The 12461-nt window shown below is 43.2% G+C and overlaps 1 protein-coding gene across 1 annotated transcript in view; it reads right to left on the bottom strand.

The window, feature by feature from the left end:
• Positions 1–8001, bottom strand: part of SLC2A9 (solute carrier family 2 member 9) — an 80222-nt gene extending 72221 nt beyond the window's left edge. The window contains exons 1-2 of the mRNA XM_039551479.1: positions 7872–8001; positions 4088–4186 (exon numbers count right to left, since the gene is read on the bottom strand). Of these exons, the coding sequence (XP_039407413.1) occupies positions 4088–4186; positions 7872–7949 (177 nt within the window). The 5' untranslated portion in view covers positions 7950–8001. The remainder of the gene's footprint in view (positions 1–4087; positions 4187–7871) is intronic.
• Positions 8002–12461: the final 4460 nt, after the last annotated feature.

Here is a 12461-nt window from a genome sequence, read left to right as displayed (position 1 = left end):
AATTTGAGGGCTTTTAGTTTGAATCATCACCTCTCCATCTGCAAAGTAACTAAGAAAGCCGAAGGTAGAATATACAATTTCCTGTCTTCCATCTATCAAGTTTCTAGTAAACTTCTTGTGCCCTGAATTAAAAGGAGAACAGGGTTATTTCTCCCATCCTATCTTAAATGTTCCTAAACAGACAGGAAAAGAAAAACACTTAAAAAACAAACAAACAAAAAAACCCAACAACTTTTAAAAAAAAGGAAGAAGAAAAGTCAATTTGGTGCTTGAATGACTTAGATGTCTCACAGTAAGGTTCCAAATGAATCTGCCATTAAACCAAATAGTAACATCTTAGTTTTTTAACACCAATACTCAGATATATTTAGATTCAGACACCTTCTTGTCTATTTGAAATTAATTTCTGACAGTAATGGATATTAGGAGAAAGCACTTTTGGAACACCATTAGCATTTCTTGTTAATGATATTGGCTAAAAATAGTATGTAAATTACTCTTCCCTTGTGTTATGACTAATTTCTTCAGCATAGCTTAGTTATTTACAAGGAGTCATCAAATAACTGCAAATATTCAAGAAAAGAAAGTACAAACTACAATGCTCACTAGTAATAGGTAGATGGATGTTCTGACACGTACCAGCACCTCTCTCTGGATTCCCCTTGCCAATAAATAGGAAGCTAATAAAACACAGACATTTTCAGGAGATGCACATGAAACAAAACAAACCTGGTAGAACAAATCCACTGGATTTGAATCCATTGAATTCTGTGGAAAGGCTCCTTTGGGATTTAGACCAGGTATCTCAATAGCACTAAAGGCATAAACTTGTACACAAAAATTTTAGCCCATAAAGACTACAAAAAAATGGTAGCTGATTGATATCAGTATATTATTTTCTCAGCTGCCTGAGTTCATTATGATAGTAATGCTAGGGTGAGAAAGATAAGAGGAATATAAGGAAAATATATAGGTTTTTATATATATTAATCTAATGGATACATTTTAAATACAAGGGGAATATTTTCCTTGTCTTACCCATAGTTACAGAGGTCGTTCACACACAGTGATAGCTACTGAACCAGCTGTCACAGCAGGCTGTATGTTTGTGCCATAGGAACTCAGAGCTGCAGCCTCCTGCAGGAAGAGGGCAAGGGCTGCAAAGCAGAAAGTAGCAGGGCCTTTGCTTCCCGCACAGAGCACAAAGCACATCATTGTTCCACAGGCATTGCCCACAATTGGTCCATTAAATGAACTGTAGAAATTCAGCTCAGAATAAGACAGCTTCAACTTGTATTCAATTAAATCTTTTGTCTTCCTACTGCCAAACGCTCCCATATGTTTTTAATAAATTCTGGTAACTCTTTGAACAAGCCCTTGGAGACTTGTAATTCTGGGTTTCTCAGAGAATAATACCTGTGATGGGCCATGCTCTTTCCCACAGAACTACAGGGAACTGAGTGGGAAGCAATCTCAGCTCTGAACAGAGGATGTGCAGCTTATTTCCCCCTTGAAACAATCAGGAATTTAGACTAACTCTGCCTCACGAGATGACCTGAACTAAAGCTCACCCGTGAGAACTATAGGAGAATCCCCCTGTGGTTTGATGAGCTGACACAATTTGTATCAAAAAGAAGGAAAATGGACACAAGAATTTACAAGAATGGACACAAGTCTTAAATTAACTTCCCTCGCTCCATCAGCTAAGTCATCCTACTGACATGCTTGTTCCAGGATCCTGGAAACATCCTGTGTTTTATTCAACAGTCATTATCAAGCCTTTTTCCACTACTTCTCAAAGGATCATACAGTCCTCTAAGTTTGGAGGACTTCAGCATCAAGAGGAATTGTACTGAAGTAAACAGGGGCAGAAGATACCCAGCATCCCACAGAGAGAAGGACATCTGGCAGTGTCAGCTGTAAGCTACATGTCACCACAAGAAGTTATTCATCCTACCAAGTTTGTAAGTGAAACTCAGCTCACAACTTGTAGGAATTTCTGCACTCCCAGTATAACCTCTTACAAGGCTGCTGTTACCTACAGCTACAAGATGCTCTGCTTTGGCATTTCTCAGTCATCTCACATCAGTATTCCCAAAGGGTCATGTTGCTGCAGACTGATTTAGTAACATACAGGAGAAAACAGATGGAGCAAAGGTTCCTTTTCTTGTGCTGCAAGAAGCACAGCTTTGGTAAGGCTCACTGCTCCCCACCATGGCCATGACCTCAGCCTATGCTCTTCCCTTCAACCTAGTCACTGGGACCAGCTCCAGGGACAGGGACAGGAAAGTGGTCTGTTGTAGGCAAATGGATGACACACACTAATCCTGGAGCTGGAGAGGGGGCCAGAGGACAGAGAGGTATTTTATTCTTGAGCTACACAACTTCCTTGCCAGTAGGATTACTCCTTATCCCTAGCTAATGTATGGCTTAACATGAATAAGAAAGATACAAAGTTCTCAATCAAACACTGAAACACCAAGGGACACTTCATGCATACCTGTAATAGTATGGCCAAAGCCATTCACATAGTGCCCAGTTTCAGTCCAAAAGCCGCACTAAAGATTTCAAGCAAAACCAGACAATTCTGGAAGTATTATTAAGCACAACACCTGGAATTTAGCATCTGTCACTGGATTGCATTTTCAACCTACCCACGCACACTCTGATCACCACTGCAATCTATCACATGGTTCAAAGAGAACTGTCTGAGTGTTGTCAAGGAGCACATCCTATCATCCTTTCTTTCCCTCACTCCTGCAGAAAGTGACAGGAGAGCTCTCACTACCAGGACAGTCCATTTTTAAAATGGTACTTAAAAGTTTAGAAATCAGCTTATTCTCACTGCTCTGTTGAGAGCCCCAAGGCAGTGCAGGAAGGATTTTTACCATCAGGCCAATTGATACCATTGCACACAAAATTACAGCTTCTTGCTGATTTTTTTCCAAGCCATGTTTATCCTCTGATGACTGCAAGGTGAAGTGATGCCTGGACATGTCATGCTACATTAACATCCAATTTATCCAAGCTTAAATTATCAGTATATAAAACACCAGGAACTTGGATAAAACTCCCAGAAGTTATGAAGCAAGTAATTAAAAATTTCTATTGGCTGAGTCTCTTCCTAGTCCTTTGGGTCAACAGTTTATCAAATAAAATTCACATATGAAACATAAATTAAAAAAAATATGCCTCTTTCATTATTTGCGTAAATATTGCATCCATCTTTAACACAAAAAACCTGCCTAGGTGGCAATCTAGCCTACAAAAATTTCATGAAAGAAGGAGCTAGCTTTGGAGAAGAACTATTTTGAAATGGAATTTCCACAGTTAATTCCAAATATTTACTAGCTACTTTTCAAAATAGTGTTGCTTGCAACTCCACTGAATTGCTTACTGCTGTCCTTGACTGAATTGAGGGTCTCTAGACAGCCAGTGTAAAAACAAAATGTTCATATTTCCATTTGTAATAACTGATATTTTAATGAAACCCCCACAAATTTTTTATACTGATTTCACAGTGCTCTGTTCATCAAATCTATCCCACAAGTTTCAGGCAATAGATGGTCAACCCAGAAATTCAGAGTTCAGAACCAAACAAGGCATCACAACAAAACACAGAAGAAGAGGCCCATTATTTAGGAGGAAACCAGAAGCATTAGTTATAATATCACTACAGTGGGAATGAAATGCTGGGCAACCATCTAGAATTGAATGACATGAACAGAAGTTGCTACATGTGCATGCAGCTACCGAATACTCACCAGTCAGATATTAAAAATACTTTTTCACATAAAAATGTGCAAGAAGATTTAGGATTAACCTGGGCCTGGGAGACTGAGAAGCAAACCACATGCACCCTTTCACCTCAACAGCAGCGTTTAGCTCTCTGACAGCTACTGAATTTATGTGAAAACCTAATGGGGAGCAGAAAGGAGGTTATGGGCAAAGGAAAGTTAGTATATGAGATTTAATCCCCTTCTGCTATGTAATCAGGAGGGCTATTAAGGCAGGATGCTGAGGAGCACAATAGTCGGACAAGGCTGCCCTCTGCTGATATTAAATTCCACTTTAGTCAGTCACTTACCCCGGCAGGAGCGTTCACCACCGACAGATTGTAACCATAGAGAAAAGACGACCCAAAAGCACCAGTTAAAGAGGCTACAATAAGACTCCCAGACCAATTCTGAAAAACAAAGAAAAGATGCAGCCGTTGTTAGTACACTCAAAATTAATGTACCTCAGCTTTTAAACACTCCTTAGCTATCTTCCGTAGCTTCTGCAGGCAGATGTCCTTGCTGCAGAATAACAGCCTGAAACACTTCCCTTTGCTCAATCTGAGAAACATTAAATTTGAAGTGACAGCACCTCAGTTAACATCTACAGAGACATAAGTGAACATCTGAACTTCTTTCAACATCACAGAGTTCTGCTGCAAGCATTCTGTCTGCCCCCACACCAAAAAGTAAAATGCTGGGAGGGAAGCATAATCTCAGCCAAGGAAATTGTTGTCAGTATATCACTAACACAGCGAAGTAAGAAGTAGCATATATGTGATACAATAGGTCTGTGGATAGATCTGACTTGGATAAAAACTCATGAGATGGTGTGCCCCCCACTGCCAAAAGGATTAATGAAATTGTGACAAAAAAATTAAAATGATGCCCACAAACTAGGTTTTGTAACCCAAATGCAAGTTTCCAACAGTAACTTGTTGCCACACACACTCTCCAGTGTCTCCAGACACTTTTGCACTTTTTCCCACTGACACACCTGTACCTCTCCCTCCTCAGGTCTCCTCCCCTCATCCTCCTCATACTCTTTTTTAGCCCACCTCTGCAAGCAATTTCTTCTTCCACATCAGCTGTTGAATGAAAGGTAGAACTGCTTTGATTTGAGAGATTTTGCATTTCAGGGTCCTTTCCACCTTCTCCAGTATTACCTTCTGTGACTCGGTTCTCCTGCTGGGTTACAGATTGTGGCAGAAGAGACCACTGCCAGCCATTCCCAAGAGACATTGACGTTAGTGTTTTGATGGCTGGTCAATTGCAAACATCACTTTGTAGATAATGAAAGACAACTCAGAATGGGTTAAAATTGATGTCTTTTTAATGTTTTCAATGTAAAATACAACTATAAGAATTTAGAATTTCAAGCACAGCTCACTGCCATTTATGCTCAGCCTCCTCTTTCACTGAAGCCTCAATCCTTTCAAAAGGAGGAAGACCTGCTTAAGCAGGCCTAAGAAATTCAGCTTCAGTTATATCACTCCAGACCACAACAGGTTAATGAGTCAATGCTTTCTGTCAACTGCACGAAATTGTGTGTTCGCTTTGGAAAGTAAAGGTCTGGAGCATGAGGGAGGTTTGTGTAGCCGGCACATGGAATAGCAGCAGTGACAGTAGACTGGAACGAGCTCCACCAGCCCTGCAGGCTCAGCAGGGCAGGAGAACATACCGTGGCTACTGGCATGTGCCAGAGCTCCTGTGCCACACTGTTGACATAGACTCACTGTGACCCATGGAGAAGGGATAAGATACCCAGGTGCCAGGGTGGGGATCACTCTGTACAACCCAGCACACGTGGGGTCTGCCATGCTCGTAGCTGCCAACCCTGAACATTCAAAATGCAGCCTGTGGGATGGCTGAGTGTTTTTAACTTCTTCCACATGATGTGGGAACCTTTTAAGAGATTACACAGTTCATTAACCAGCCTGTTTTTGGTCAAGCCAGGAGAAAGTGTGCAGCAGGCGAAAAGCCTTGTGTAAGAAATATATCCCATTGAGATCATTACATAAGCCAAACACAATTTATTATTATTAGCCAGCTTCTTAAAATCAGCCTACCACACACACACAGTTTGCACCATTACTTTGTTAGCAAAACATAGAAACTTGACATAAAGCTTTATTTAACTTCCGATTATAATACTTCGTGTTAGGTGCTTATTATTTCTCTGCTATGCACAAGCATTCCTGCACTTAGAAGAAATTCCTACTACTCTGAATGAATGATGCTAGGGGGAATATTGCTGGTGGTCTACCAGGCTGCTCCCAAAGGGCTCACAAACAATACGCGTGAGTTCCTAAGTGTTATGCAGTAATCTTGATGCAATATTTCTAAAGACTTCTACTCTAACAACATTAGACCCATCAGAAAAATTCTGCAAGCAAAATTATTTGGAACATATAGCCTAATCGTTATTAAAAACATTAATGAATGCATAAACCTTTCAGCACAGGCATTATATGTGCATGAGGCTAAGTGGAAGACAATGCAGGGCAAATCACAGAAGTGCTTAGGAAACCTCACACTGTAATAGCTGGGTTTAGAAACTTATTCAATACCATGAAGTTTTTAAGTATATGGGCTGCTGCAGAAAACCTCAGGCTCACTCAATTCAGAGGTTTTGGAACTTGGAACATAAACTTCAACTTCTCCATGACCTGTCTCCTCATTCACTATTTTAAATATTTGCTCAGGCATCAGCAACACCAGATAAAGATGAAAGCACAATGAAGAAAGAATGTGAAAAAAAAATTCAAACTGTTGCTCAAAAAAATATTAACACTGTGGCAACATTAGTAAAAGGAAAGGAAAGAGAAGCACAACCCCACAGTGTCTTTTACAATTGCCAGGAAACAAGAAGGCAACCATGCCTCCTTCATAGGTGCTCCTTGGCTTCACGGCCATGCGAGTGCTCATGTGTCACTGCTGTCAGCCCAAGGGCAGGAATTTGTGACCATCACCACAGCAATAAGTGTTCAGTCAGGAAAGCTGCATGTCAGTTCACAAAAAAGATCTGCAGATACCCGAGGACTGCTTACTTGTCAAAGCCCACATTTTTGGTCTAATCAGAGATCCCAGGGCACTGTGCTTTGCAGATGCTTTTCTCAACTCCAGTCCTTGTTCAGTATGCAATGTAATATTTGTGCTGGCTACCATGAGTCTCAAATTGTCTAAATTGTGTTTTTTTATTTTTTTTTTATTTAATGCATGACAGTTCTCTTTTCAGTTTGCACTTCAGTTTTCAAAACACAGTTTAAAGTACTGTACTTTGGGTAGTTATAGCCCCCTCCTCAGACTAAAATGAAACACAATTGTTAGTGGTAAATATTGCATGCATGCATAAGGAAGTTTAATCTTTTAAAATAGATATTGCTAAGACTTTCTATTGACACAGGAAAGGTGGACTCTGGAGCACCTTACCGGTGATATCCTTAATGGGACCCAGGTCCCGCCCAACCCGGGCGCTCCCGGCAGGTGCCCGCGCACCCGGCGCCCTCCGGCTGCTCTGCCCTCGGGGCTGCGGGAGATGAAGGGAAACCTCTGTCCCTCTCTCCCCGGCTCTGCCCTTCCCCAGAGAGCTCGCCAATACGGGTCGTCCTGGGGAGCAGCGAGGAAGCAGCAGCAGCGCCCTCTCCTTGCTCTGCTCCCGCCGGCCGGCGCTTCACCCGCGGCGGCGGCTGCGCTCCCCGGCCGGGCACACCGGCCCCGCGCTGCCCCCCGCCCATCCTCCGGGTCCCGGCTCGGCGGCTGCCGTATTTTTAGCTCTGCCCACCACCGGCCTCCCCGGCATCTGCACCAACAACTTTCCGAGCGGGGAAGGGCTGTGCAACCTGAGATCCGCCTGGCTCCCGGAGGAGCCCCGGGCTGTTACTCCGGCTCCCGCAGCCTTCGTGCCCCAGCCCCGCGTCCCTCCCTCCCCACTACGCCAGAGAGGATCCGAATCACCCCCTCTCCCGTTAATCCTCCCAGAGGCGCGGGCAGCGCAGGCCAAGCTTCCCCGCCCGCACTGCCGGGCTCGCTCCCGCTCCGCGGAAAGGGCTGCGGGCATTCCCGCAGCGCGGAAAGATGCCCCGCGCTACTTACGCCCCGGCGGGCGCGGCCGCCGCTCCCCGCTCCCCGCTTGACCAGCGTGTCCGCCTCGGGCTCGGCCGCTCCGTCCATGCCGCCGCCGCCGCACGCGCGCAACAGCCGCGCATCCCCGGGGCAGCGCGGGGCTCCGCGGGGGCGCGGCCGGGGGGCGGCGGGGCCGTGCCGGGCGCTCGGGGGTGGCCGGGGGCGCGGCCGCCCTGCCCCTGCCCCTGCCCCGGCCGCGGGAGGACGCGGCTCCCGGGAGGGGACGGAGCCTGTGCCCGGGGCTGCGGGCAGGGCTCGGGTGATGGGGGAACACGAGCTCACTTCTGTGCGTGCTCGCACATAACTTAGGAGAATGTGCCCGCCCGCCGCCGTGCCTGGGGCTGCCCGACAGGCCCCGTCCCTCCTCAGGGGTTTACCCAGCAGCGTAGGTAGGGCAGGGGAATGTCACGACTCGGTGTCCATCGTGACCCTCCCGCCGAATGGCACTGGGGCTGGGGGACCACGGCTTGCGGGAGGGCACTGCCGCGGTCCCGACTGGAGACCTGGGCATCCTTTCTATGAGCAAGACTCTAGACTGAGGTGGGGAAGACTTTTCCTGTGATGCCGAGGCTGGAAAGTGAAGTTACCACAAGACTTGTAGCCAATTAAGATGTTAAGGATGTTTCACAGCCTTAGGAGGTTTAGATCTGACATGCCACACTACTGCTGTGTAAGGGATGGGGATTAGACATGCCACCTGGGGAAGATAAAAGCTTTCAGCTATTATGTTTGAAGGTACCTACTTACAAGCGGGGAATTTTGAAATACTAAGAGTTAAATGACACCTTCTAATTGGCAATGAAGAGTATTAAGTGCATCTGGGAATTGTTCCCAGGTGACTGTAGCTAATACTGGTGTAAATCTGAGCTGTTTTCACTTCTGATATGCTACATACCTCAGAACTAGCTTAGAGCTCCCAAAGACATAGTAAATGCCATTGAGCAATGCAGGCTGGAAAGCAGTTTATGATGCAGCAACTTTGAAGTGTTGTTGGCTCAGATCAAGATGACCGGTGTTTGAATAGAAAGCCAGATGCTACTCATTAACGTGTAAAATTATTGTGGATGTTGATCGATGATCTGGACAACATTTATAATCTATTTGAATTGTCATAAGAAGTAAAAGAGTCAAGTCAGGAGAATCAAGCCCTGGAATACCCAGACTCTATTTGAGATGAATCAGATACCTGTGTTTTCTTTTGTTTCATTTCATGTTAAATAAGTGTGAGTAGTTCAGTTCATACTCAAATACAAGTAAGATGTGATAATATGGCTAGATATGATTAAGATGTACATAATTTCTCACCTTAACCCACTCACCATTTTTGACCCTTTGCAATCACTCTTGGTAACTTACAGAAACTAAACATATGCTACTCAAAATAAAACGTAAGTATTCATATAGGTTCCAAATAATTATTTTCTACCTCCAGTCCCCAAATAGCAAACAAATGTCTTGACAGAAGATTTGATTAATTCACTCACCACTTTCTTCTTCACTGCATTATTTGCTTTCATCACGCCATTGCTTTGCTGTTTGTTCTCCATTCTGTTACCTTGTTAACTAATAGCTGGAAGAAAAGAAGAGAAAGTTGTGCTACTGTTCAGGAGGGTATAAATATACAGGCTCTTTGGTAGGCATGCTGTCACTATTAGAGCAGGAACAACAGACCCACTGCAACTACAAAAGAAGTTTAGTCAGTCAGGTGGAACTACATTACTATGGCTGGGTTCCAGGCAGGGCATTTGGATTAATTGTTGGTGTGATTCTAATGAATATTAGACCTTATACTAGCTAGGTCATTGCACATTTGCAAAGGAGTCGTCCAGTTATTTACTGTTGTGTCAAGCAAATTCTTGCCTATACATCACAATATGTACTTTAATAATTTTAAAGGGCATTTTAATTTATTAAGAAACTAAACTGTATTCTGGTGTTTCAGAGAGGATCTGATATTTACATGGTGTTTCATTGTATGTTCTTGGGCAGTCTGCCCATTTGTTCAGTAAATTTGGAACATGGATTACTGTGTTCTTCTGCTTTGACATCTTGAGATGACAGCACATTTCAAGATTTTTTGCTTACATGGCCATTATGGTAATGATAGATCCAGTCCTGAATACAAGCTGTCTTCCAGGCAAGAGTATACAACACAGTGAGCTATAAGACATGGGGGGTAACAGGCAGTTTGGTGAAACAGCACACTGGAGTGTTGAGTCCATCACACACACAAGAGGTTTTTAAGATTAAATCAGTTCTATGAGACTTCGGCAGTACTGGGGCCATTATATCAGGTGGTTCCAAGTAATCAGTCTGAGCTTTCAAGTGAGAGAAACTAGAGATGTAACAGCGTCCTAGAAGTACCAGAAAAGTTACCTTCTTCCCTCTCTACTTACCAGTGCAGTCAATACTAACAACCTGCAAACAACATCTTTTTCCTCCACTTCAAAGGGCCTTAGTCAATGCCTGCTAAATTATTCTTCAAAAAGAGCTTTCATGGAAATGTATTTCACTTTATAGGAGAGAGGGTTAGTCTTATCAAGCAGTTCTCCTGTCCCATCCACATTTAACAAGTATATGAAAAATAATGTCATGACCTGTTCACTGAAGCTCCCACATCCCATACAGATTTCATACATGGGTAATGTGGATAATTAAATTAATGAAGGCTCTGACAGAGCACAAACAAAGCATCATCAAACTGGAATTTAAGAGCTGACAAGATAAAGAGTATATGGGTCATAGCACTGAAAGAGAAACAACACAGTCAGAAACAATCTGCTAAGCATCTAAGGAGACATAACCTCACAGCTAACCATTGGCAGGGATAACTTGTGTCTGCCTTCCCTCACTGCTCTTATTTTTATGTGGCTGAGTTTTTTTCAGAACAACTTTAAAACATTTTAAGATATGTCTGTTGTGTCTGGAAAGTTTAATTGCTAGCAGTGCACCATCAGTGGAAGTGTTCAGACTGATCTATCCTTCCTATAGTTCAGGTCTTACTGTTTTACTCTTTTACTTTTTTAATACACTGACTTGACTGTAGCAAAAGGAATGTTACCATATCCGGAACAGACATTCTAGTTGATTCAAAAAATAAGAAATCCAGACTGGGAATGGAAGAGAAGTGACTGAAATCCTGCATGGATTTTTCAGTGTTATTTTTGCATCTTATTGACTTGTGTGCAGGGAAGAGAGACATGATTACAGCAAGCAGAAACCTGATCTTCGGATTGCAGTGTTTGACAAAATCTAAGGAAGTGATGATCCACTTAGGGGAATGAAAGGCTCTCATTTGCTCTGATGCAGTTGTTTACCATTCACTGAAAAATTTTAATAGATAGTGTGAAAAAGTGTATTCCTTCCCTCTGAAGGAAGTACTAGGTAAAGTTACTCAAGCTGTTGATCCAAAGATATTAATTCATTATTTTTTCTTTGTCACAGCGGATTAGATTTTTCTGCTCCATAGCTTGTACAGTTAGTCAGGAGGCAACTCACAAACCAGGAAAGGCTCATTTATGTCAGGCCAGGGGGCATCTTCCATTTCAGCTACAATTTGCTTATCTACTTATCCAACAGTTTATTTAGCAATGTATGGGTTGAGTTCACTGGTAGGACATGCAGTCCAGCTGAGTCCTATGAATTGTTAGCCTTGGCAAGGAAGGCTCAGCAGCTCACAAAAAAAGGAACATTTTGACTGACGTAGCAAACTGACTTGGGAGAGGTATGAATAAACCTACTGTAATCCAGGTTTAGTTCTGAACTTCTATTGAACATTCAGCTTTCATTTACTGACTGCGAGTCAGAAAAAAGAAAAGCTGTTGGAAAGCTGTCATGTTCAGAAAAAGCAAATATGCAAAGTTCAGGTGAACTAAGATTTTAAACAGCCATATTTGCTAATATGATGATGCTATTGAGCAATGCAGGCTGGAAAGCAGTTTATGATGCAGCAACTTTGAAGTGTTGCACCACCAAGGAGATAACCACCTCAGAAAAGCTGAGTTAAAGGACAAAGATGTTAAAAAAAAAAAGCAACAAGACCAAGCCAGACTAACAAGTGTACAAAACCTGGACTAGATTCATTATTGCTGTCCAGTCTGAGCATAAGGTTCAGTGGCCAGTGAGGGCCCATTTGCCATCTTGATCAGGTGAGTGTGGACTTACATCAAAGCCCTGGTCACTCCACCCAAAGCAAAACACAAACAAGCTTGAAGCAGTTTATCTGTGATATAAAAGATTCTGCTGTCACAAATTCCTCATGATGGGCATGCACAGCTTCCCTGTCTCCCAACTACAAAATCATATTATCTCCATAGAAAAGTAATATCTATGTCAACATTGCACTACTATGGAGAGGGAAAATGTGGAAGAGCAGCCTCCAGGTGACAAAATTTACTTGTAATTATAACTAGTACGACCTCTCAGGGATGGAAAGGACTTTTGACCCCTCAGGGCACACCTCTTTCAACTGTAGCACAGAATAGTTTGCCTTCTTTTAAAAGCAGGAAGAAGTACCAAGAGGGACAACATCACGGTAAGGTGTGGATGACAAAGCTTTGG

The sequence above is a fragment of the Corvus cornix genome, chromosome 4, assembly GCF_000738735.6.
Source record: "Corvus cornix cornix isolate S_Up_H32 chromosome 4, ASM73873v5, whole genome shotgun sequence".
NCBI classification, from domain to species: domain Eukaryota; kingdom Metazoa; phylum Chordata; class Aves; order Passeriformes; family Corvidae; genus Corvus; species Corvus cornix.
Note: the sequence above shows the minus strand (reverse complement) of the source record. Positions and strands in the feature narration are given on the sequence as shown.